At 36.9% G+C, this 27,527-nt stretch overlaps 1 protein-coding gene across 11 annotated transcripts in view; it reads left to right on the top strand.

The window, feature by feature from the left end:
• The window catches only part of USP45 (ubiquitin specific peptidase 45), a 78,017-nt gene that overhangs the window by 46,564 nt on the left and 3,926 nt on the right, over positions 1-27,527 (top strand). For 9 of the 11 annotated variants that reach the window (XM_045057881.1, XM_019831004.3, XM_045057878.1 and 6 more), the window contains 8 exons: positions 14,369-14,450; positions 16,812-16,903; positions 18,357-18,413; positions 18,876-19,019; positions 21,025-21,685; positions 23,333-23,430; positions 25,036-25,122; positions 27,012-27,165. In XM_045057881.1, the coding sequence (XP_044913816.1) occupies positions 14,369-14,450; positions 16,812-16,903; positions 18,357-18,413; positions 18,876-19,019; positions 21,025-21,685; positions 23,333-23,430; positions 25,036-25,122; positions 27,012-27,165 (1,375 nt within the window). Of the gene's footprint in view, positions 1-13,350; positions 13,370-14,368; positions 14,451-16,811; positions 16,904-18,356; positions 18,414-18,875; positions 19,020-21,024; positions 21,686-23,332; positions 23,431-25,035; positions 25,123-27,011; positions 27,166-27,527 lie in introns of those variants that run through there. The other 2 variants (XM_045057884.1, XM_019831007.3) reach the window with 2 other exon arrangements.

Genomic DNA, 27,527 nt, shown 5'->3' with positions numbered 1-27,527 from the left:
CAACCTACCGCTGCAGGCATGCTATCTCAATCATAATTGTCACCATAGGTGAAATCCTGTTTTCCATTCAAGGTAAATATACTTTTTAATTTATGTTAATATGTAGCAGAGCAACCATGTGAAAATGAAGTACTCCTATGCTTGTGATAGCTGTTACTGTGATACTAGGCAAGGTGGATCCTCCTCTTTTTGTTTTGTAAAATCTTATCTTGAGGGGTGCCCGGGTGGCTTAGTCAGTTAAGCATAGGACTCTCTATCTTGGCTCAGGTCATGATTTCACAGTTCGTGGGATTGAGCCGCAAGTTGGGCTCCATGCTGACAGCACGGAGCCTGCTTCAGATCCCCCTCCCTCTCTCTCTGCCTCTCCCCCACTTGTTGTCTCTCTCTGACTCTCTCAAAATAAATAAATAAACTTAAAAGAATGAAAAATAAAATCTCACCTCGACTTGTAGTATTGTGGTATTCTAGTTTTCAGTAAATAAATAGGGTTCTGTTATTTTCTTTTACCTTAATGAGTTAATCACTCCCTCCTGCTACAGTGTTTATTATAGTTCTGTTCTTAATTGGCTATTTATTGACCTCTATGTTACATTAGTTAAATTCAGCTTTTGAAGGTGTCAGTCCTTTTCTGCCATCTCTCTACTTGATATATGTATATATTTAAGTTATATATATCTGCATTATGTATATTTAAGTTTGTGTTTTAATTCCAGTTAGTTCTACAGTGTTACATTAGTTTCAGATGTACAATACAGTGATTCAACAATTCCATACATCATCTGGTGCTCAACACAGCAAGTGTGCTCCCTAATCCCCATCACCTGTCTCACCCACCCCGCCACTCACTTCCCCTCTGGTAATCATCAGTTTGTTCTCTGTAGTTAAGGCTCTGTTTCTTGTTTTCTCTCTTTTTATTTCCCCTTTGCTCATTTTGTTTCTTGAATTTCACACGTAAGTAAAATCATATGGTATTTTCCTTCTTTGACTTACTTCACTTAGTTCCCTCTCTAGTTCCATCCATGTTGTTACAAGTGGCAAGATTTCATTCTTTTCTATAGTGGAATAGTATTTCATTTTAGAAGTGTACCACATTTTCATTCATTCATTCATTCATTCATTCATTCATTCATTATTGGACACTTGGGCTGCTTCTGTAATTTGGCTATTATAAAACTGCAAACATAGGGGTATGTGTATCTATTTGAATTAGTGTGAATTTTGTATTCTTTGGGTAAAGACCCAGCAGTGCAATTGCTGGATCATAGGGTATTTTTAACTTTTTGAGGAACCTCATCCAGAGTGGCTGCACCAGTTTGCATTCCCAACAGTACACAAGGGTTCCTTTTTCTCCACATTCTTGCTAATAGCTGTTGTTTCTTGTATTTTTTATTTTACCCATTCTGACAAGTGTGAAGTGATCTCATTGTAGTTTTGATTTGCGTTTCCCTAATGATGAATGCTGATGAGCATCTTTTCTTTTTTTTTTTTTAAACCATACTTTTTTTTTTTTTTTAATTTTTTTTCAACGTTTTTTATTTATTTTTGGGACAGAGAGAGACAGTGCATGAACGGGGGAGGGGCAGAGAGAGAGGGAGACACAGAATCGGAAACAGGCTCCAGGCTCCGAGCCATCAGCCCAGAGCCCGACGCGGGGCTCGAACTCACGGACCGCGAGATCGTGACCTGGCTGAAGTCGGACGCTTAACCGACTGCGCCACCCAGGCGCCCCTGATGAGCATCTTTTCATGTGTCTGTTGGCCATGGTCTCTTTGGAGAAATGTCTGTATCTTTTGCCCACTTGGTAATTGGATTATTTGGGTTTTTTGGTGTTGAGTTATATCAGTTCTTTATACATTTTGGATACTAATCCTTTACTGGATATGTCATTTCCAAATACCATCTCCCATTCTGGAGGTTACCTTTTAGTTTTGTTGATTGTTTCCTTTACTGTGCAGAAGCTTTTTATTTTTATGTAATTCCAATAGTTTATTTTTGTTTTTGTTTCTCTTGCCTCAGGAGATACATCTAGAAAGAAGTTGCTATGGCCGGTGTCAAAAAAGTTACCACCTGTGTTCTCTTCTGAGATTTTTGTAGTTTCAGATTTCACATGTAGGTCTTTAATCCATTTTGAATTCATTTTTGTGTATGGTGTAACAAAGTGGTCCAGTTTCATTCTTTTGCACATAACTGAACAACTTTTCCAACACTATTTGTTGAAGAGACAGTCTTTTTCCTCTTGGATATTCTCTCCTGCTTTGTTGAGGTTTAATTGACTGTATAATTGTGGGTTCATTTCTGGGCTTTCTATTCTGTTCCACTGATCTGTGTGCCTATTTTTTTGTGCCAGTACCATACTGTCTTAATGATTATAGCTTTGTAAAACAGCTTGAAGTCTGGAATTGTGATGCCTCCAGCTTCGGTTTTCTTTTTTAAAATTGCTTTGGCTCTTCGGGGCCTTTTGTAGTTTCATAAAAATTTTAGCATTGTTTGTTGTAGTTCTGTGATAATGTTGGTATTTTGATAGGGATTGTATTAAATATGTAGATTGCTTTGTGTAGAGTAGACATTTTAACAATATTTACTCTTCCTATCCGTGAGCATGGAATGTCTTTCCATTTCTTTCTCTTTTTTTTTAAAATGCTTATTCGGGGCACCTGGGTGGCGCAGTCGGTTAAGCGTCCGACTTCAGCCAGGTCACGATCTCGCGGTCTGTGAGTTCGAGCCCCGCGTCGGGCTCTGGGCTGATGGCTCGGAGCCTGGAGCCTGTTTCCGATTCTGTGTCTCCCTCTCTCTCTCTGCCCCTCCCCCGTTCATGCTCTGTCTCTCTCTGTCCCAAAAATAAATAAACGTTGAAAAAAAATTAAAAAAAAAATAAAATGCTTATTCATTTTTGAGAGAGAATGTGAGTGGGGGAGGGGCAGAGAAAGAGAAGGGCAGAGGATCTGAAGTGGGCTCTGTGCTGACAGCAGCAAGCCCAATGTGGGGCCTCGAAGTCACAAACTGTGTGAGATCATGACCTGAGCTGAAGTCAGATGCTCAACCAACTGAGCCACCCAGGTGCCTGTTTTTCCATTTCTTTGTGTCATTGTCAGTTTCTTTCATTAGTGTTTTATAGTTTTCAGAGTACAGGTCTTTTACCTCTTTGGTTAGGTTTATTTTTAGGTATCTTATTTTTGGTGCAATTGTAAATGGGATTGTTTGCTTAATTTCTGTTTCTGCTGCCTCATTATTGATGTATAGAAATGTAATAGATTTCTCTATATTGATTTTGTATCCTGAGACTTTACTGAATTCATTTATCAGTTCTAGCAAGTTTTTTTGATTGAGTCTTTAGGATTTTCTGTATATAATGTGTCATCTGAAAATAGAGTTTTACTTCTGCCTTACCAATTTGGATGCCCTTTATTTCTTTTTGTTGTCTGATTGCTGTGACTAGGACTTCCAGTACCATGTTGAATAAAAATGGTGAAAGTGGACATCCTTGTCTTGTTCCCGACCTTAGGGAAAAAGCTCTCAGTTTTTCCCCATTAAGGATGATATTAGTTGTGGGTTTTTCATATATGGCCTTTTTGATGTTGAGGTATATTCCCTCTAAACCTACTTTGTTGAGGGTTTTTTGTCATGAATGGATGTTGTATTTTGTCAAAGGCTTTTTCTGCATCCATTGAAATGATTATATGGTTCCTATCCTTTGCTTGTTGATCTGATGTATCATGTTGACTGATTTGTGAATATTGAACCACCCTTGCAACCCAGAATAAATCCCACTTGATCATGATGAATGATTTTTTTAATGTATTGTTAGATTCGGTTTGCTAATATTTTGTTGAGGATTTTTGCATGTATGTTCATCAGAGATATTGACTTGTAGTTCTGTTTTTTTGTAGTGTCTTTGTCTGGTTTTGGTATCAGGGTAATGCTGGCTTCATAGAAGGAATTTGGAAATTTTTCTTCCTTTTCTGTCTTTTGGAATAGTTTGAGAAAAAGAGGTATTAACTCTTTAAATGTTTGGCACAATTTGCCTGGGAAATCATCTGGTCATGAACTTTTGTTTGTTGGGATTTTTTGATTACTGATTCAATTTCTTTGCTGGTTTTCTGTCTAAATTTTCTATTCCTCCCTGTTTCAGTTTGGTAGTTTATATGTTTCTAGGAATTTTTTTTTTTTTTACCATTTTATTTAATTTACATCCAAATTAGTTAGCATATAGTGCAGCAATGATTTCAGGAGTAGATTTCTTAATGCCCCTTACCCATTTAGCCCATCCCCCTTCCTACAACCCCTCCAGTAACTCTCTGTTCTCTGTATTTAAGAGTCTCTTATGTTTTGTACTCCTCCTTGTTTTTATATTATTTTTTGCTTCCCTTCCCTTATGTTCACCTGTTTTTTACCTTAAAGTCCTCATATGAGTGAAGTCATATGATATTTGTCTTTCTCTGACTAATTTCACTTAGCATATGTTTCTAGGAATTTATTCATTTCTTCTAGGTTGACCAATTTTTTGGCATTTAGTTTTACATAATCTTTTGTAATTGTATTTCTATGGTGTTGGTTGTTACTTCTCTCTCATTTATAATTTTATTTATTTGACTCCTTTTCTATTTTCTTGATGAGTTTGGCTAGAGGTTTGTCAATTTTATTTTATTTTATTTTTGAAGATCTAGCTCTAGGTTTCGTTGATCTGTTCTTTTGTTTTTATAGTTTTATTTCTGCTCTAATCCTTATTCTTTCCTTCTAGAGGTTTTAGTTTGTTGTTCTTTTCCTAGCTCCTTTAGGTAAACGGTTAGGTTGTTTATTTGAGATTTTTCTTGCTTCTTGAGGTAAGCCTATATTGCTGTAAACTTCCCTCTTAGAACTGCTTTTGCTGAATCCCAATAGTTTGACTGTTGTGATTTCTTTTTTATTTGTTTCTATGTACTTTTTTATTTCTTCTTTTATTTTCTGATTTAGTTTAGTAGCAGGGCATTTAACCTTCAGGTATTTGTGGTCTTTCTAGATTTTTCTTGTGGTTGATTTCTAGTTTCATAGTGTTATGGTTAGAAAAGATGCATGGTATAACTTTGATCCTCTTGAATTAGTTGAGACTTGTTTTTTAGCCTAATACATGATCTGTTCTGGAGAGTGTTCCAGGAGCACCTGAAAAGAATGTGTATTCTGCTGTTTTAGGATGGAATGTTCTGAATATGTTGGTTAAATCCATCTGGCTCAGTGTGTCATTCAAAGCCATTGTTTCCTTGTTGATTTTTTTGTTTTGATGATCTGTCTGTTGATATAAGTGGGGTGTTAAAGTCCCCTACTATTATTGTGTTGTTACCAATTAGTTCCTGTATGTTTGTTATTAACTGTTGTTTTTGTTTTTGTTTTTAATTTTTTAACCTTTACTTCTTTTTGAGAGACAGAGACAGTCTGAGCAGGAGAGGGACAGAGGGAGAGGGTGAGATAGAATCTGAAGCAGGCTCCAAGCTCTGAGCTTTCAGCACAAAGCCTGATGCAAGGCTTGAACTCATGAACTGTGAGATCATGACCTGAGCTGAAGTTGGATCCTTAAGTGACTGAGCCACCCAGGCATCCCTGTTATTAACTGTTTTATGTGTGTGGGTGCTTTCATGTGGGTGCATAAGTATTTATAATTGTTATATTTTCTTTTTTTTTTTATTAAAAAAAATTTTTTTTTCAACGTTTATTTATTTTTGGGACAGAGAGAGACAGAGCATGAACGGGGGAGGGGCAGAGAGAGAGGGAGACACAGAATCGGAAACAGGCTCCAGGCTCTGAGCCATCAGCCCAGAGCCTGACGCGGGGCTCGAACTCACGGACCACGAGATCGTGACCTGGCTGAAGTCGGACGCTTAACTGACTGCGCCACCCAGGCGCCCCAATATAATTGTTATATTTTCTTATTGGATTGTCCCCTTTATGACTAGATAGTGTGCTTCTTTGTCTCTTGTCATAGTCTCTGTTTTAAAGTCTATTTTGTCCAATTTAAGTATTGCTACCCTGGCTTTCTTTTGACATCCATTTGCATGATAAATGTTTCTCCATCTCCTCACTTTGAATCTGTAGGTGTCTTTTGGTCTGAAATGAGTCTCCTATAGGTAGTGTATAGATGGGTCTTGTTTTTTATATCTGTCTTATCATCCTATGTCTTTTGATTGGAGTGTTTAGTGCACTTACATTCAAAGTAATTATTGATAGATATGTATTTATTCCCATTGTATTACTTGTTTTGTGGTTGTGAAGATTTTCTCTGATCCTTTGTCTTTCTCGTTTTTATGGTTTGCTGGTTTTCTTTAGTGATGTGTTTATTTAGTGATATGATTTAGTGATATGATTTCTTTCTCTTTATTCTTTGCATATTTATTAGTGGTTTTTGATTCACTTAGGTTTGTATATCTTCTGTGTATAGCAGTCTATATGAAATACGTGGTAGTTTAAGTTTGAACTCATTCTTTACTCCTTTTCTCTCCACATTTTAGGTATATGATGTCATATTTTACATCCTTTTATTTTATGAGTTCCTTGACTGACTTTTTACAGAAATACTCATTTTTGCTGCTTTTGTGTTTCCTACCTTCATAGTGTCACTTTTGGTCTCTCCTTTCCACTCAGAGAGCTCACTTTAATATTTCTTGCAGAGCTGGTTTATTGGTCACAAACTCCTTTAGTTTTTATTTGTCTGGGAGGTTCTTTATCTCTTCTTCTATTCTGAATGATAGCCTTGCTGGATATAGTATACTTGGCTGCAGATTTTGTCCCATTCAGCATCTTGAATATATCACACTACTCCCTTCTGGCTTGGAAAGTGTCTGCTAAAAAAATCTCCTGATGGCCTTGTGGGGTTTCCCTTGTATGTAAAGGTCTTCTTTTCATCCTGCTGCTTTCAAAATTTTTTCTTTATCACTATATTTTGCCAATTTAATTACAGTATGTCTTGGTGTTGGCCTGCTTTTGTTCGTTTTTTGGAGCTTCTCTACTTCTTGTATCTGGATTCCCCAGATTAGGGAAGTTTTTAGCTATTATTTCTTCAAATAAATATTCTGCCCTCTTTTCTCTCTCTCCTTCTTCTGCGACTCCTGTAATACGAATATTATGACATTAGATGGAGTCACTGAGTTCCCCAAATCTCTTATTTTGCATAATTCTTTTTTTCTCCTCTTTTGTTCAGCTTGATTACTTTCCATTACTCTGTCTTCTAGGTCATTAATTCATTCTTTTGCTTCTTCCAGCCTGCTGTACTTTGCATCAAGTCTATTTCTAGTCTCGTTTATTGCACTGTTCATCTCTGATTGGTTCTTTTTAATCTCTGTGTTAGGGGTCTCACTGATGTCTTCCACTCTTTACTCAAGTCCAGTGAATATCCTTATGATCATTGCTTTAAATACTCCATCAGGCATGTTACTTATGTCTGTTTTACTTTGATCTCTGGCCATGGCCTTGTCCTGTTCTTTCATTGGTACAAATTTCTCTATCTTCTCATTTTGTCTGAGTCTCTGGGCCTGTTTTCTCTGTGTTAAGAAAATAAGCTGTGTTCCCTGTTCAATGGCCTAATGAAGAGGCAGTCTGGCAGTGCCCTGCCCCATAATGTCCCCTGTTCCCTAGGGCCTGACACTTTAGTGAACATCTCCAGTGTGTGCTGCATGCAGTTACTGTTGGGTCCTGGCCGCTTTATCCTTCAGGCCAGTCATCTGCAGAGGTGCTCTGTGTCTGTTGTGGGCAGTGTTTGGTCTCTGATCTGAAATGTGGCAAGTTTTTTTTAATAGTTTATTTTTTTAGTAATCTTTACACCCAATGTGGGGCCCAAACTTAAAACCCCAAGATCAGGAGTCACATGCCCTTCCAACTGAGCCAGCCAGGTGTCTTTCGAATGTGGTGAGTTTTAACTAGGTGTGCTCTGGTCAGAGACCAGGGCTGAGACCTGTCGCCACCGCCGCCAGAATTGAGGCCCTGCAAAAATCCCACATGGAGAACTGTGTGTGGGCAGGGATTGGGCTGGTCTTCTGGGAAAGGGGGCCCATGGCCCTGGGAGTAAGGCAAATGTGACTGAGAAGGGCAGTTCCAACAGAGCATGGGGAAGCAGGGGTTGGTGTGAGCAAGTTAGGTAGTGAGTGTCAGTGCTATCCTGGCTCCTGCAGGTGGCCCTTAACCTTTGCTGAGAAGTGGGGGAGGAAATTGTACCTGCCAGTTCCTTTGTCCCTGGAGGGGTCTCTCTGAATGCTGTCTCTCTAGGATGCATTTGGAGGTGAGCAAATAACCTCCCCACTGTGTGCCCAGGTGCTCTTCAGATCGCTGTTTTGCTGTATGTCCTTGTGATGTCTGCCTGCTTTCTCTCCAAGAGGAGCTTAGTGACCTCTTAGCTGTATCCCAACCAAGTCTTCTGACCTTTAAAATTCTAGGTTTAAGCCCCACTTGTTGCCAGAATTCACAAAATTCGGGCTTTCATGCTTTCCAAGCCATTTGCTATGAGGATTCGTTTTCCCCATGTGCTCCCCTGTGCGCTAGTCTCTCCCCCTTCTCTGGGACTACAGCTACCTTCCCACTGCAGTGGCCATGATTTGTTTCTCTCCTAAACCAGGTCTCTGCACTTCTACCTTCTTCACTATGGCCTCTTCTCTACCTTTAGTTGTGGAGTTCTTTCTGCCAGTCTTCAGGTTGATTTCTGGGGCATGTAGGATGATTTGATAGTTATCTAGTATTCGTGGGCTAAGGTGAGCCTCGGGTCCACCTACTCCATACCATCTCCCCCTCCTGGATCTACTTTATGTGTTTTGATTATGAGCCCTATTGTCTTCTATTTAGAGTTATGTTTTTTGTCACCTCTCTGAGATTGTGATCTCCTCAAGGAATGATACTGTATATATCTCTGTATCCCATGTTCCTTGCACACAGTAGGTGCCCAGTGATTTGTTTGTTAAATAAGTTGTCTGTACCTATCCTTCAAATGGATAATTTCTGTTGAGAATTTGAATTGGGGGAAAAAAACAGTTTCTTAAATAAGTTATACTACCTTGTTTCTTGGAGATTTACAGTTATTTTGAATATGTTATAATTTGAATGAACTGATAAATTGATAGGATAATACATTGTGTTTTACCTATAATTTGTTTTAAAAAAATCAATTAAGAGATTTACAATTAAGTTTTGAGGACATTAGCACAATGCTCCTGAGCTGATACTTCATCATATTTTCTTAGATTTAGAAACTGATGCCAAGAATGGGCGGATTCGAACTTAAGTCTTTCTGACTACCAAACAAATTCTAATTCTATACAGTACTGCTTATTAAAGCATAGTTGTAATGCTTAATCATCAGTGACCAGTATAAATAATACATTTTTAACCTTGCTATTTATTCATTTATTTTTAATTTTTTAAAGTTTATTATTTTTGAGAGACAGAGAGTGCATGAGTAAGGGAGGGGGCAGAGAGAGAGAGAGAGAGAGAGAGAATCTTAAGCAGACTCTGTGCTGTCGGCACAGAGTGCAGTGTGGGGCTTGAACTCACAAACTGTGAGGACCTGAGCCAAAATCAAGAGTCAGACGCTTAACTGACTAAGCCACCCAGGCACTCCTAAGCTTGCTATTTAAAATTTAACCATAATTATTTCACCATTTGAAGTAGTATTAAATGTGATTCAGTAACTATGGTATATGGACATTCTTGTTGAAGGAGTTGATAGAAGGTAGCAAGGTGGGGAGAGATACAGACAGAAATTTGTATCATGAATGATAAATGCATATTGATGCTTCTGAACCTACAGATGTATAGGAGTTACTTTAACATTAATTCAGACTATCAATTTCTAAAATGACTTTTTTTTCCACTATGATTTGCAAGGATATGTTTACTACATGGTCGTGGATCATTGTAAATGGAATTAAAAATCAGCTCTCTACATTGTTTGTCTGTTGATATTACAAATAAAGGTATAAAATCTATCCCTGTTATTTTTTTAATTTCACTTCTATTGATGGCATTCTTTGCTATAATTAAGTTATTGTTCTGTCATAATGGTGCATCGGGATTCACAATATCTTAAAGACTGGCAGTACAGTGGGAAACGTTGCTTTTTGAAAGCTCTTATCTTCCTTCCTCTATTTGAGGGTTTCAGATGGCGTGGCAGAATTAAAATGTCATGTCTGTGGATTTATTCAGTCCTGTAAGCAAGGACAGTCGTGCCAGTCGCTTACAGTGAGTACCCGAGCGGGAGCTGCATTGTCTGGCCTGGGAACCCCCCAGGTGTTTGTCGTGCCACTGTGGTAGTTCATCACTGCCGTGTGTTTTTTGATTGAAGAAAGGCTACAGCATTATGTCTGCCACCAGAATCTTTTAGTAATGATTAAAAACTACCGACCTCCTTTCAGCATGTTTCATTAAAGTTTTTTTTTTCTTATGACTCTAAAGTTGAGAGATATAACATGCTCCTGCCAAATAGAGTGCTAAAGGGGGTCATTGGTGCAAAAATTTAAATTTTTCATGGGCAAAACGAATAAAAGCAAATTTACTACAAGAACTTCTTTTATAGGCAGTCTTTTCCACTTAGAAATACATGCTTCTTCACTTGCTTGAATTTGAGCTATCACCAAATTAATGCTATTACGTTTTTCTCAAAGATATACCACTAATACATTATTGGCTAGGATTATTTTAAAGGCAGAATATCTCCACTGACTTAAACTATGAGTGTTTTGCATTCTTATTTTTGAAAGACGTTTATGGTGGAGATTTGAAATGGTTGAACCTTGACATTGCTAATTGATTATTGTGCTGCAGTTGTTAGCAGTGCCCTGGCCAAAGTCTTTTTTTTTTTTTTTTTTTTTAATCCTAAGTGGTTCAAAGCACAACTTTTAACAATGAGAGTCTGTAAATGGACCTAAACCCATTTGTTTTATTCAACTTGATGAATTACTTATTAATTAACTCCTTTAACAGTTTAGAGAATATAAATTTGTGGCTAAGATACAATAAAACAAATATCTAATTATTTAAAAGTTAATAATGTAAACAACCTCATTGTTTTTATTTTTTAAGAGTTTGATGTTAGAGCTTACATTTTAGAAAATGGTAAAGGCTCATTAAATCATATTGAAAGTCATATTTGAATTACTAAAATATTGAAATTATAAAATAAATTTATAGACTTAATTTGAGTTAGCTTTATCTTTACTAGCTAGAGAGGCTTTTTAATTTTTTTTTTTTAACATTTATTTATTTTTGAGACAGAGAGAGCATGAACAGGGGAGGGTCAGAGAGAGGGAGACACAGAATCTGAAACAGGCTCCAGGCTCTGAGCTGTCAGCACAGAGCCCGACGCGGGGCTCGAACTCCCGGACCGCGAGATCATGACCTGAGCTGAAGTCAGCCGCTTAACCGACTGAGCCACCCAGGCGCCCCTAGAGAGGCTTTTTATAGGTGAACATGGTATTTATTGAAATTTATTTAAGTCCATCCTCCTGAGAATGGAATTCACACAATTTGCTTATTTTAGTTCAAAAAATTCTTTTTTGAAGGTATAAAAGTCAACGTTAGCTCAGATAATATCTGAATTACATCAATTTTCAAATGTATTGAGTCTGGATTGGAGCTTATCTCAATATTTATAGCTTCTGGGACACATGTTTTCTTTTGATTTTCTTCATGTATATTTCAAGGCAGTATGATGTATGGATTGCTGTATGTTTACTTTTATTCCCTACTTTGTATATATTTAAGTTTTTGAATCTTGCATCAACTTTTAAAATATACTTGAAGAGAATACAAAATTCTCTTCATAGGCCAGTTAATAAACAAAACTCAGTTTCACAATAATTGGGGGAAGGTGTTAAAAGCTTACCATGAAATGTATCCTACATACAGAAGAATGTACACAGATGTATATACAGTTTAAAACATAATTGAAAGAAAATTCATTTACCATTAGCACTCCTCCTCACCACCACACCCAGAGTTTTAAAAACCAGAATGTTTTTTAGTACCATAGAAGCTACCTGTTCCTTGTTTTCAAACATGGCTTCCGCATCAGAGGTAACCACTTTTTTTACTTTTATGGTAATCATTTCACTGCCTTTTATAATTTTGACAGCTACCTATGTACGCTTGAACAATAGATAGCTTAGCTTTGCATAACTGGGTAGCAAGCACAAACCTATTGCCATAATTGGATGAAGGCTGCCAAAAGAAGTGGGATTGAGAGAGAGAGAGTTTGGAACTTAGTTTGACTTTGGCTTCCCAGAATTTCTAAGAGCTCTTTCTGGGGAAGTCAATGGGCAAGGTCATGAATGTATTCTGAGCCACGCTTGTCAAAGTCAAAGCAACTGGCAGAGATATAGGAGAGACCAGGTGCTAGATGTCTTCCAGAAAGGTTAGAGGCTGCTCTGTATTTTCTGTGTCTGAGTTCGTCATGGCCCACCTCTTTGCTCTCAGGAATAGGTCAGAGCAGAACAACTCTGGGGGTAGTGTGTATCCTCTGCTGATCCACAGCACAGCACGGGGTGGAGAATAAGGACATTCGCAGCTCATTCCCCATGTATTCTGTTCTCAGACTTGAAGCATGGTGCAATAGCTGAGGGGATCTTGATGTTGACAATATGTCTGTCTTCCTAAGTCTCATGGCTTCCGTTTGGATTTGTTGTCTTCCACACTTGATGTATAAGCATAATTCTAGAATTCTGTCTAACTGTGCTCCTGTGAATTCTCTTGCCTCTCTTGTTTGTTTATTTATTTTGGGTGAGAGAGAGAGAGAGTGAGTGCAAGCGTGGTAGAATGGCAGAGAGAGAATCCCAGTCTCAGAGCCATCAGCACGGAGCCTGTCATGGGGCTCCATCCTACAAACAGTAAGATAATGATGTGAGACAAAATCACGAGTCTGCTGCTTAACCAACTGAGTCCCCTAGGCACCCCTCTCTTGCCTGTCTTATGTGTTGGCCCTGTTGTTGCCTGTGAGGTTTGTTGTCTTTCTTGTTTATGCTCTCGTTTGGTGGTGGTGGTGTGTGTGTTTTTCTCCTTTTTTTTTTAAGTTTATTTATTTACTTTGAGACAGAGACTGAGAGAGTGCGCACACAAGCAGGGGAGGGGTGGAGACAGAGGAAGAAAGAATCCCAAGCAGCTTCATGCTGTCAATGTGGAGCCTGATGTGGGGCTCAATAGCACAAACCATGAGATCATGACCTGAGCCGAGGCCAAGAGTTGGACGCTTAACCGACTGTGCCACTCTCCTTTCTGTATTTAAAAGGTGTTCAGTTTTTTCCAACTTTGTGAGTTGGCTGCTTAACCCATTTGTTATTCTTTTTAATTGATTTAAGTATTTAAGTCTGTGAATTTTCTTCTGAACAGTGGAAAGTATCTGGATTCTGATATGTAATATTTTTCTCTGGTAAGTCTGCAGTTTGAATTTCGTTTCTCTTTGATATAATGATTTTTTAAATAGCAGAATTAGGTATCATTTTCACGCCAGGAAGTCCAGGTCAAACAGTGGCTTCAAATATGAAAACCTATGATTAAGACTTTACTTAAAAAAAAAAAAAATCTTCTGAAGGATAATTAACCAGCTTTCCTCTCATCGTACTTTTAATTTTTTTTTTTTAATGTTTAATTATTTTTGAGAGAGAGAAAGAAACAGAGCGTGAGCAGGGGAGGGGCAGAGAGAAAGGGAGACACAGAATCCAAAGCAGGCCCCAGGCTCCGAGCTGTCAGCACAGAGTCCAAGGCAGGGCTCAAACCCACAAACCATGAGATCATGACCTGAGCCGAAGTCGGACACTTAACCACCTGAGCCACTCAGGCGCCCCTCCCCATACTTTTAAAATGTGAATTAGAGAAGATTAAATTCATATGCTGAGTAGGGACATAATTAGCGTAAAAGATAATTTATTAGCTCAAATAAATCTTTATTCTTGGAATCTGGTTTTATTTCATTCTGAGAGTTCTCTGTGACATTGGATCTTTCCTTAAACATACACAGAGATACGGAAATATAAATGTTGCCATTCCCTAAGAGCTGCTAAAGACTTTAATACTGATAATCATTATTGACAACTGAATTCAAATAAAATGATAACTAATCAAGATCTGAGGTAATTTTGCTGTGGAGATTATTTGATGTTCTGGACTTTGCTCATATATGTATATAAATAAAATAATATACATGAATGTCATAGTAACCAGTTTAATAGCTTCTTATATGTTAAGAATTTCTTCAATAGATAAGAAATTTCACGTAGTCTCTTTGTTACTTTTGTCCTGATTAAAATGATACATCATTTTAGGTATGGAGTGGTGGAGTGGGAAAAAGAAGGGAAAAGAGGGAAAACTTACTCCTAACCTATAAGAGTATGTTTAAGTATAGATTATTAAATTCTTATTTGTTTTATAGAGAATACAAGCTGGCATCCTAAAAGCATTTAACAACCCAACTACTAAAACTGCTGATGATGATACTAAAAAAAAGGTCAAAGGTATGTCAATTTTTTTACTGTTAAAACTTTCTCCCTGAAGACAAATTTAAGTTTCTTTTTAGGGGAAAGAGAACTGAGCATTATGTGAAGTAATTCTATAAAGTAGTGGCCTTAAAAGAGAGTGTACTCACTCCAGTGTCTGTGAGATAGTCTAGTGGGTCATAGAAAGAAAATGTTAGAATGCATCCATGTGAACTTTAAAAACTAAAACTAATGATCAGATGTATAGATTGGCACTGATGACCTTATTTGAGGTATCCTAAGGGAGACTTGAAAGGTGGTTGAAAGTAGCAAACTCACTTGGAAGTTCACTTTCATCATATTGTATCATTTTGCAGTTGACCTATGCTTGCATTAAGTGGATTTGTAGATATTACATAGTTTTAACTGGTCAAAATGCATAAGTGTTCCAAAGATTCCTACAAGGAATCCATTTATTGAAGAGAATACTGACTCAAGCATACAAGTCCACTTTACTTCTAGTGTCGACTCTTCATCAGCCAAAGTATTAGCAAAACCAGTGATTATCTAACCAAAGCTAATCATTTAATTATCAGTATTTAAGTGTGGGCTTATATGTCATGTTACAAGCAATTTGTCCTAACTGTATATTCTGCCTTCAGATATTAACTAATGGTATTATTAAGTCATCATTTGATTTGTATTTTGTTTATTCTCTATTCTAACTTCTATTTTTTGTAGTAGTATTTGTACATAGTGCATGTCTATAATTCATAAATATACACACATTATGATTGTATATGCCCAAACTGTGTGCAGTTAGGGTTCAAGATTTGTTTTTTAATTGAAGTATAGTTGACACACAATGTTACATTAGTTTCACGTGGAAGGTGCAAGATTTTTTAACGTGGATTCTCAAGTATGCTTTGGTTTTGTTTGTTTGTTTGAGATAGTGCCATCTAGTGCATGTTGAGAATAACTGCTCAGTTTTTCTTTCCATTTGTATAATCTTTTCCATTTTCTTTTTTTTTTTTAATTTTTTTTTAACATTTATTTATTTTTGAGACAGAGAGAGACAGAGCATGAACAGGGGAGGGGTAGAGAGAGAGGGAGACACAGAATCTGAAACAGGCTCCAGGCTCTGAGCTGTCAGCACAGAGCCCAATGCGGGGCTCGAACTCACGGACCGCGAGATCATGACCTGAGCCGAAGTCGGATGCTTAACCAACCAAGCCACCCAGGCGCCCCTCTATTTTCAATCCCCTGTACAATTTTTTCTTTCTTTCTTTTTTAAATGGTTTTATTTATTTTTGAGAGAAAGAGAGCCCGAGCGGGGTAGGGGTAGAGAGAGGGAGATCTGAAGCAGGCTCTGTGCTGAGAGCAGAGAGCCTGATTGAGGGCTTAGCTCACAAACTGTGAGATCATGACCTAAGCTGAAGTCAGACACTTAACTGACGAAGCCACCCAGGTGCCCCCTTTGTACAGTTTTCTTAATGAATCATCTTAGTTTACCATAACTTCTAAATGGTTATCATATTAATAAATGTTTATTGATATATCTAGCTATAAGTTGACTCTGTCATTCAGTGCTTCAAATAATGTTTTAAAATGATTTTAAACGTTTGTATGAAATTTGAAGTTAGACATCCAAAAAGGATAGAAGTTTGAAAGAGGAGTGAGGCTTGTTAATATATTTTTTCATCATGATTAACTGTGGAGAGTTTCAAACTTCTATTAAAGTAGAGAGAATAGTATGATGAAACCTCATATACCCATTACCCTCCCTCTTAAACTATATTGAATGTGTGGTATATTATGTTTTATCTATGTTCTCCCAACCCCTGATTATTTTGAAGGAAATCATAGGCATAATTTTCTTTGATTTATGAATATTTCCCAAACGGAATAATTTTATCTTTTTTTGTATATAACTGAGCAGTTTATATATATATATAACAGTTATTAATTGCCGAGGTTAATTCTTTACACTATGCTGTGTTTACTTGTCTACTGTATCGTTTCCATAGTTATGGTCCAGGCATTTGTAACCCTGAATGCATAATCTTCTTTCTCATCCTCTGTCTACCTCTATGTTAGGCAGAGGCTAAAGGGCTTAATGGGAACAGTTGAGGTATGGTATGAACACTGGTTATTGCTTTACTTGTTTTGCCTCAAATTTAACAATAGTTTATTATTTCTTGGAGACTATGATAGTCAAATTTTTCTCTATAGAATTGTAAAGGAGAAAGACATTATAACATCATACAGTAAATATATTACTAATGTGATGCTGGTCATCTGTCTTATTCAAATGTCTTTTGAATCAACAGAAAAAAAAGCATGTTACATTGTTAGGTTGGTGGTTGACATTTTTTGCATTAAAAAGTATTATTTTTGCAGCATATGGAAGAGAAGGTGTGAAAATGAACTTCATAGATCGGATCTTTATTGGTGAATTAACTAGCACAGTCATGTGTGAAGAATGTGCAAATGTAGGTGCTTTGGAATTCACTTCAACATGGAATAGATTACAATCATATAATTTTTATTGTTCTCTTTCACATATAATCATCAGCATTTATTTTTATTTGTGACAGATGACTACATAACAGTTTTTGAAAGTCTTTACAATATATCCTTCACTCCCAGAAAGGAACATAATTTATAATTTTTTTTAAGTGTTATTTTTCCTCTTGATAAACCTGTGAAGTTCTTTTAGCCTGTTTGAATGTCTTGGAACGCGTTAGCTACTTGTTTGCATTACAATGAAAGAGAAACTTCTGGGAAGGGAGTAACTATGTTATATAACTGTGCATTACCCTAAACCGTAATTCTAATAGAAATAATGCAATAACGTAACAGGGAGATGTACCACATTTTATTTAAAATTTACATTTATATAACTTGTTGAAGTTTTTTTTAAAGTAAGCGCTCATATTTGAATTTAATGATCATTTTTATTTTGAATGCCATCTGTACTTTAACAACAACTTTAAACACATACAAGTTTTTATGGGTTTTCAATTACTTGATAACAAATATTTCTGAAAGCATATGGTTTAGAGTATGTTAGGTGTAAACTTTTGTTACATTTTGATCATAAAATAGTTTTCCTGTCTCAGATAATGGGGTACTTTTCTTTTCTCTAGTCTTATAAAATCAGTATTATATGTTACATCTCCTTCTAGCCTGTCATATTGAAGCACAGAATTTGTCAACATGATATTACTTACATTTCTAGTATATTCAACATAGAAGTTGATTTCTCTATCACGAACTAGAGAGTGTTTTTAAACAGAATTATCCTAAAAAATCTACAAAATGCAGTCAAGCTCTCTGGCTTTTTTCTTCATGGCTTAATTTTTTTTCTTTTAAATGTTTGTATTTGATTTGTGTTATGGCACAATTTCACCAAAAATATGTGTATATCTTTAGTTAATCAGTTTTATTAAACACAGTTTACTTTGAAGTTACTTTAAATATTATAGGTTAGTCATATTGGCAATATAAAATTCAACTGAATTGCATTTATTGAAGTGTTGGGGTATCTTGTTTTGACTAACAATATGTGCTGCTATGCCCAATTAAATCACAGTTTATTTCAGGGATTTTTTTTTTTTTCAACGTTTATTTATTTTTGGGACAGAGAGAGACAGAGCATGAACGGGGGAGGGGCAGAGAGAGGGAGACACAGAATCGGAAACAGGCTCCAGGCTCTGAGCCATCAGCCCAGAGCCTGATGCGGGGCTCGAACTCACGGACTGCGAGATCGTGACCTGGCTGAAGTCGGATGCTTAACCGACTGCGCCACCCAGGCACCCCTCAGGGATGTTTTTTAACTTGAAATTATATTGCCTGGGAAGTTTGAGTCTTTAAAGACTTTATAAAACTACATTGTCTGTATTAGAATTCTAACCGAATGTCTCAATATGTTTTCTTTTTAAGATCTCCACAGTGAAAGATCCTTTTATTGATATTTCACTTCCTATAATAGAAGAAAGGGTAAGGAGAAAACAATTTACTAATGAGTTTTTGGTAGAGAGCATGTATTCATTCATATATTTAGACATTTGTTGGGGCACGTGGCTGGCCGTAGGGCATGTGACCCTCGATCTTGGGATTGTGACTTCAAGCCCCACATTGGTTGTAGAGTTTATTTAAAGATAAAATCTTTAAAAGAAAAAAAAAAGACATTTGTTGAGCATATTATCACATTATCTGAGAGTCATTTTTTATATACAATAATGGAGTTCACATAGTATATTTGATACTAAGGTTTGTGTATTTATGCTTGAAATATGATATATAGTTCTTATTCTCAAAGAATTCAAACCAATATGTTTTATATTTTGAGAATTAATGTTAAGAAATTATTTCAAATGAGTTAGAAACTTTAAAAAGTAGTTGATATCCAGACTTTATTTGCTAAAGAAGTTTTGTGTTATGTACATGGCATCTATATAGGTTTCAAAACCTGTACTTTTGGGAAGAATGAATAAATGTAGAAGTTTACAGGCAACAGATACTGGTCAGTACAGTGACACTGTTACTATAGAAAATGTTCAGCAACCCAGAGCCACCAAGAACCAGTCTTCATCTAAAGATAAGGTAAGATTATATGCATTTATGAGACATCTATTTTTTAAAACTTTTCCATAAGAACAGTTTCAAAAATAGACAAAAGTAGACAAGATAGTATAATAAACTTCCATGTACCTATTTCCCAGATTCATAGTTCTCAAATCATGGCTAATCATGTCTGCATATATACCACATTGTCACCCTCTCCATCTCCAATTATTTTGAAATAATACCCATATAGTGTATACTTCAATGTATATCTCTAAAAGATGAATACTATCTTGGGGGGGCGCCTGGGTGCCTCAGTCGGGGAGGCATCTGACTCATGGTTTTGGCTCTGGTCATGATCTCTCAGTTTGTGAGTTTGAGCCCCACATTGGGTTCCATGCTGACAGTGCAGAGCCTGCTTGGGATTTTCTCTCTCTCCCTTTCTCTTTGCCCCTTCCCTGCTCACTCTCTCTGTATCTGTCTCAAAAATAAATAAATAAACTTAAAAAAACATGAATACTATTTTTAAAGATGTACTTGCAGTACATTATCGTATCTAAAAATATTAGTAATTTCTTAATAGTACCAACATCCAGTCATTATTTAAATGTCTGCAGTTGTCTCATAAAATACTTCATTTTGTTTTTGCTTTTTAAGGTGTGCTTTAATTTAGGATCTAAAAAAATATCTATAGATTGCAGTTGATTGCCATCTCTTAATCGCATGTCTCTGAGGTCCCTTTTAATTATAGATTTCCCCCTCCTTTTTTCCCTTGCTTTGCAATATATTTGTGGAAGAAATCAGGTCTTTTTTCTTTTTTCTTTTTTAGCAGTTTCTCACATTCCCACATTCAATAGTAATTTGTTTTGCTATTGCATTCCCATGGTTTTAACAGGTTCCTCTGTTTCCTTTATTTCCTCTCTAAGGCATTTTTATCTAAAGGCCTAATTAGGCTCAAGTTTTATTGTTTATTTGATTTTTGGCAAGAAAAAATTTAACTGGTGGTGTATCCTTCCATCAAGAAGATGAACATATAGGTTGCCTGAGTGGCTCAGTTGGTTAAACCTCCAACTTCAGCTCAGCTGTCATGATCTCACAGTTCGTGTGTTCAAGCCCTGCATCAGGCCCTGTGCTGACAGCTCAGAGCCTGGAGCCTGCTTTGGATTCTGTGTCTCCCTCTCTCCCTGCCCCTCCACTGCTCACGCTCTCTCTCTCGAAAATGAATGAACATTAAAAAAATTAAAAAATATATTTAAAAAAAAGAAGATGCACATTATGTTTGAAGTGTAATCTTTGATGTCACCAGTCACCAATCACCATTGTCTAGATCCTCTATTTTACCAGGAACATATCTGGTTGTTGAATTATCTCCTAAAAATTTATTTATTATTACATGCTTTTTATTTATTTTTGAGATAGCGTGAGCAGGGGAGGGACAGAGAGAGGGGGGTTAGAGGATCTGAAGCATGCTCCATGATGACAGTAGAGAGCCCGACATGGGGCTTAAACTCACAAACTACAAGGTCATGACTTGAGCCAAAGTCTTGATGTTTAACTGACTGAGCCACTCAGGCTCCCCTACCTCATAAAAATATAAAGAAATCAATCTAAATTTGCGCTTCATTTTTTTAAAAAACTTTTTTTAATGCAATATGATTTGTACTAACTCGGCAAATTGATATATTATCACATTTAGGTTTTTCTGTTAGAAGACTCTTGAAGTGGCAAGACTACAGAGAGTATATACAAAGGTTTATAATAAAAAAGCCTCCCTCACAGCCCTGTTCTACAAAAGTTCTGTTTCTTTCTCCACAGATAAGTAACTGCTATTGTGGGCTTCTTGTATAAGGATATGCATTTCTAAATTAGAACGATTTGTTATTGTATCTTTTGTCGATTGTAGTTCAGGTAGATTTAGGAAATGGATTTCAGAGGTACGAGAAAAACTATCTGATAATTGCGGAAGGCATAAATAAGACTTACTGGCATTTATTTTCAGTAAGGTCACAAGATTCTTTTCTCTGAAAACACTGTCAACTTACAGAATCAACTAGTTCACGGCAGAAAATGTGTAAGAAAATTACCATCTGGAGAAGATAGAGTGGCCGTCATATGCCGAGAATATGAAAACCCTGGGATGAGGGGAGATTCCTCAGTGTGTGCAGGCGTCGTGAGCACTGAGGCAGCTCTGGCCGAAAGCCCTACTGATGGCAGCGAAAAAGAAGCCAGCCCTTCCGAAAGTAGTGCTGATGCTGACAGTGAGGCTTCAGAATCGGAAAGTACTTCTCAGCAGGCTGTCCTGTTGAGGTCTAGAAGTGGATGCTGTGCACACAAAAATGGACCTCCTCCCCAGCGGCCACTCACCAAGGAGACTGGCAGTGGTGACGAGGGAGTGGCTGAAGCTATTTCTGAACTGTATTTGAGCAGCACTGTAACTGGAGATGGAGATCTTGACAGAGAAAATAAGCCACCAGATATTCCAAATAATTTGTGTTCATCACAGGAGAAGTATGTGTTGTCTCCTAGCCCCCAAAAGGCTTTTCTTTCCCTTTCTCAGAGCTATATAACTACTTCTAAAGAATGCTCAGTTCAGTCCTGTCTCTACCAGTTTACATCTATGGAATTACTAATGGGGAATAACAAGCTTCTATGTGAGAATTGTACTGAAAAGAAACAGAAGTACCAAAAGGAAACCATTTCTGCAGGTAAATATTTAGGTTTTTGTTTTTCTTAGTATTCATGGGTTATATGATAGTCAGTGACTATCATCCCAAATAAAGGTGGGTTATAGATCCCAAATAAAGGAAACTAAGAAACTTGTCTCCATACTTAAGTTTCTTGGAGGCGGGGATTGTCTTTTTCATAGTCGTACCTCAGCACTGAAGACTGTGACTGGACTTCTAAATAGATTTTTGTTGAAATAAATTGGACAGGAAGTACCCATCTCTGCCTTGAAAATGCAAATCCATAGAATCTCATTTCAGGGGACTGGCTCTCTGAAATCTTTCCGGAAAAAATTTCCCTAGAACAGACAGTTGTATCACTAGTGAGATTAATGTGCTTTACAAATCACACCAATCTAGTATGGAGTCCTATCATAAGATATGAATTTGATGATTTTAAGTAATTGTATGTTACAAAGCTAGCAATAGATGTGTTTAGTTGATGAGAGAAAAGTGGAAAAAGACTTGTCAAATAATTTTTTAGTGCATCTCTAGCCATGATTAAATGGAGAGAATACTCTGATTCTTAGTGACTAGTCTGTTTCAAAATGCAGGTTTTATAATTACTCAGGGATGGTGAGGCCAACAGATCTGGAGACAGTTGCCACTGAAGAGATAGTTTGTTACGTACAGTTCTGAAGAGGAGCGAGCACACTAAGCTGTGGCAGGCAGGCCCCATGGGGAAGTAGCAGGGTGGTCAGGAGGCAGAAGGAGCGAGGGAAGACATGGACAACAGCCTTTATTGTAGTTTCCAGGGAGGGTATTGGAATCAGCAAGGTAGGATCTACAGGCTTAGAACTGATTGACTAGTTTTCAATAATTTCAGTGGGCTCTGGGGCACTGGGGCTGTCTCCACTTATGTAGTACTTGGCCCTAGTGTGATTAGGCCAGGTGGATAGTGGCCTAGAGTATCAGAGCCCAATAAAGGAGGTGGTTGGGTATGGGCTTTGGATTGGTTTGTATGAAAGGTACTCTTAACATTGTTTATTATGTCTAGGAATTCTCTAGCTCTGTCGGAATCCTTCCCTCTGGTGTCAGCAAGGCCCCAGGTGTCAAAGTATCAGAATAAAGACATGCTTAATACACTAATAATTAAAGAAATGTCTAGATGGGAGAAGGAAGAAGTACCAATTTACGTTAATCCACGTTAAATATGCTGTTGGCCGTATTCAAATCCTATCCCAAGTACTGTCTAACAACGTCTTACTGAAATGCCCTGTGGTTCCCATGATATGTGATCTCCTTTTTCTGCAATGAGTAATGACCCCTTTTTTTTTTTTTTTTTTTTTTTTTTTTTTTAACTCTAGGTGTGTTTTTGGTGGTCTTTGGCTGGAGGGCTTTGACATAAGTCACTACTAGTCCATCTGCTTCCCAGCTCCCCAAATTTTGTTGCAAGTGTCACTTCCCCTATCTTTTGTCCTTGGAAGTGTGTGCTTTTAAAAAAAAAATCCCTTTTGTTTCAGTGGAGTTCTGAAAAGGAATATGGAGATATGCTGTAACCAGAGTCTAATTTCTTTTTTCATGTTTTCAAAATTATGGTAGGATGCTCCTTTATAAATGTTTACTATATTATATGGTACATGATGTATAAAATGGAATTTTATAAATAAATTATTATATTTTATACAGAAAAGAAAGCAGAAGGGGTTTATACTAATGCCAGGAAGCAATTGCTCATTTCTGCTATTCCAGCAAACCTAATTCTCCATCTTAAAAGATTCCATCAGGTAAAAGACCCTATAGTAGCACTTCTACATCACGTAAATTGTTATCAAGGATTAGACAGTAATTTATTTAGTTCAAAATTTGTCATATGGGATTTACCTGCTTTTTCAGTGATAATAGTTTACAAGACTTTTCTAATTAAAATTGTTTAATTCGTAATACTGTATTTGGCAGTTTATGTGGTAGGAAGCTAAGGGAGTGTGTGTGTGTGTGTGTGTGTGTGTGTGTGTGTGTGTGTGAGAGAGAGAGAGAGAGAGAGAGAGAGAGAGAATGAAAAATAGGATTTATTAAGAATCATTAGAAGCAGGGAAATAGCCACGTACACATAGCTCTCTGAACTCTCATGATCCTAATGGTAGGGGTGAGTGGGCTTGGACTAAATGCAAAAAGGACTGCAAGGCAGATCTCACCTCTGTAGGGACTCTATAGTGAGAAGGAGCCTAAATGTTTTAATGTGTCAGGTTTTTCTCTGTAAGTTTTAATCCAATGCCTTGTTTTGTTTTGCATTTGACATAATGATTTTAAAGTTTGTCTGAAAGAATAAGTAAGTTAAAATGCAAAACAGTTTAGGAAAAGTTAGAATGGGTAGTTTTTTTGATATCAATTTAGAAATGAAACTATGGTAATTAAAACGGTATGGTCAAAATTGTCAAATAAAACATGAGTACTATTTAAAGCTTTTTTGTTATGGTAAAGGAAGAATCTCAAATCAGTTGGGAAGCAGGTGGATTATTTCTTTTAAGTTTATTTGTAAGTAATCTCTACACCCAGTATGGGGCTCGAACTCACGACCCGGAAATTAAGAGTCACATGCTCTTCCGACTGAGCCAACCAGGCACCCTGGGGGGTGGATTATTCAATAACGGATTTAGGGAAAATAGCTGAAATAAAAATATAAAGCTTCCCTCTATATCATATATCAATACTATTTTCAGATAAATATTTAACTGTATAAAACAAATCATCAGAAGACCAGAAGAAAACTTAAATGAATATTAACCTGACCCCTGGGTGGACGATTTTCTAAGTATGAAACCCATGAAAAAAATCTCAAGGGAAAAGATTAGGAGCTTTGATTATGTATCTGCAACATTTCAGGTGGTCTACAGATGGGCAGGAAGAGATTTTTCTCTACACCCCCATCTATATCCACTGAAAGATTAAATTCTTGATTTTCTACAGCCAGGATTGTAGAAACTCAGGGGAAATGAAATGTCCATGGAGAACACAAGCAGGTGTATCATGTCTCATTGTATCAGAATGCCTTTAATGAAGAGTATCTATGTGCAGTTACTCTGTGTGAGCAAGATAGAGGCATGTCAGATCTTAGACGCTAATTTCATGATATACCACAGTTATTTTATATTTGGTATTTGCATCTCAATTTAGGAACTTACAGAAAGAATTCATGCCCTCAAAAGGAAGTATTTATAGACTAGTGACTAGTCCAAAACTGATCTATAGGTCTTGGACTATTCATTAGTCAAGTTTTCATAGCTATTAAAAAAACTGACTTCTAGCATTCCTCTTTTGGTTTTATTAACAAATAGTGATGTAGATGAATTAAGTTTGTTGCATTAAAAAATTGTTCTTTTGGTCTTTTTAAGGCTGGCTTGAATCTTCGAAAAGTAAACAGACATGTCGATTTTCCACTTATTCTTGATTTGGCACCATTCTGTTCTGCTACTTGTAAGGTTAGTATGTTATTAAGATGTTTAATTGACTTGCAAATAATATGCTTAAAATTATTAGGCCATTCTTTCCTCCCTTCCTCCCTTTTTATTCGTGGCCTAATGGATTATGCTGCCAACTGGAATATATTATTCACTTGTTGAATTTTTAAATGTTCATTTTAGGGATTGCTTTTAAATTTTAACTTAAATTAAAAAAATTTTTTTTAATCATTACATAAAATACATAATTCCAAAGTCAGATCAATGTATAAAACAAGGTAAATTCAAACAAGGATAGCTTTTCTCCATGTTCATTCCACTTGTTTCTTCCCTCTCTTTATAGATAACCATTTAAAAATTATTCTTCCGTAATTTTTAAAAATATAAGCAGATAGGTATGTATATGTGCACCTTCAGTCTTAAATAATCACAGCTTATGATATGTGTCCTTTTCTCTACCTTATTATTTTTTTTAATGAGTATTCCCAAATAGTCTGGGGCCTACCTAGCTTTAACATTTATTTATTTTTTGAGAGAGAAACAGAGACAGAGAGAGATATAGCATGAGCAGGAAAGGGGCAGAGAGAGAGAGGAAGACACATAATCTGAAGCAGGCTCCAGGCTCTGAGCTGTCAGTACAGAGCCTGATGCGGGGCTCGAACTCAGAAACTGTGAGATCATGACCTGAGCCGAAGTCAGACGCTTAACTGACCCACCCAAGTGCCCTTTTCTACCTTATTAACATATCCCGGAGATTATTTCATAGCAGTTTTTTGAGATAGTCTGCATTGCATTTTTCAAGCAACGTAGCACTCTGTTGTGTCACTGCATCATAATTTATTCAGCCGGTCCCCAATTTAATGGGGACCCATTTATTTGGGTTTATTCTAGTTTACTTTTATTTTTTTAAGTCTTTGTTTGAAAGAGAGAGCAAGGGGAGGGGCAGAAAGAGAGGAGAGAATCCCAAGCAGGCTTCACACTGTCAGTGAGCCCGACCCCAAGGCCAGGCTCGATCTCACCAACTGTGAGATCATGACCTGAGGTGAAATCAAGAGTCCGATGCTTAACTGACTGAGCCACCAGGAGTCCCCCAGTTTATTTTTAATCAAAGTGTAGTTGACATACAATATTACATTATTTTCAGGTATATAATTTAGTGGTTCAACTTCACAAAGTGATCACAATAAATCTAGCTATCTTCTGTCACCATACAAAGTTGTTATCGTGTTATTAACTATATTCCCTGTACTGTGCATTATATCCTCATGTCTCCGGTTTTGTTTTGTTTTGTTTTGTTTTAAAGGCAAATATCTTTTTAGAGAGCGAGTGAGCAGGGGAGAGGGGTAGAGGGAGAGAGAGAATCTTAAGCAGCCTCCATGCTGAGCTAGCATGGAGCCCAACATGGGGCTTGATCCCAAAACAGTGAGATCATGACCTAATCTGAAATCAAGTTGGGTGCTTAACCGACTGAGCCATCCAGGTGCTCTTCCAGTTTTTTGGTATTACAAATATTCCTGCAGTTAATAGTCAAAATAATGATTAGTCAGTAACATATCTTTTTATGTTTTTCCTATGTGCTTGTGAGATAGAAACCTTTAAGAGGACTGATAAATCCAAGAGTAATGCCTTTGTGATTTCACTAGATTACAGGAAATACATCTGCATAGAGGTTGTACCCCTTTGCGTTCCACATGCAATGTGTATGAGAGCTCTTTTCCTCACAGCCCAGCCAACAGAGAATGTTGTCAGACTTTTGCATTTTGCCAATCTAATACATGTGGAAACATACCTCTTTGTAGTTTTAACAATGCATTTTCCTTAGTTTAAGCAGGATATACGTTTGACTTAATTTTCCTTTTTATAATATTTCACTAGATATTACTAATTTCAGTTTTTTCTTTGTCTAAAAGAATGTAAATGTGGGAGATAAAGTTCTCTATGGTCTCTATGGCGTAGTGGAACACAGTGGCTCAATGAGAGGAGGTCACTACACGGCTTATGTGAAAGTGAGAGCACCCTCCAGGAAATTATTGGAGCATATCACTGGAAAGAAAAATGTACCTGGTATGCCATCCTAAGTTTACGTTGTTCTTAAAAACAAATGAATTTTATTCTTTGTTTCATGGATTACCTCCAGTGGATTCGCTTTGTTAAAGTTAGGTGAGGAATATCTTTAACAGTACTTAGATAATCTTACAGAACTTTAAATATCCTAAGACTGTACCCTTCTTCAGGGTGTTAAGTCATTGTGTGTAGTGGCATTTTATTTAACACAACACAACACCAAAAGATTTTGAAGACCTACCAGGTCCTCAGAATAGAGTTGGGTTTGAAAATTTGCAGGCTTTGCTTATGGATCAGCAAACTTTCTTTGTTTTGTTTTGTTTTTTCTTTCTTTCTATTTCAGTGAGAATGATTCTTTTCCT

This window comes from Felis catus, chromosome B2 (assembly GCF_018350175.1).
Source record: "Felis catus isolate Fca126 chromosome B2, F.catus_Fca126_mat1.0, whole genome shotgun sequence".
In the NCBI taxonomy this organism is placed as follows: domain Eukaryota; kingdom Metazoa; phylum Chordata; class Mammalia; order Carnivora; family Felidae; genus Felis; species Felis catus.
Note: the sequence above shows the minus strand (reverse complement) of the source record. Positions and strands in the feature narration are given on the sequence as shown.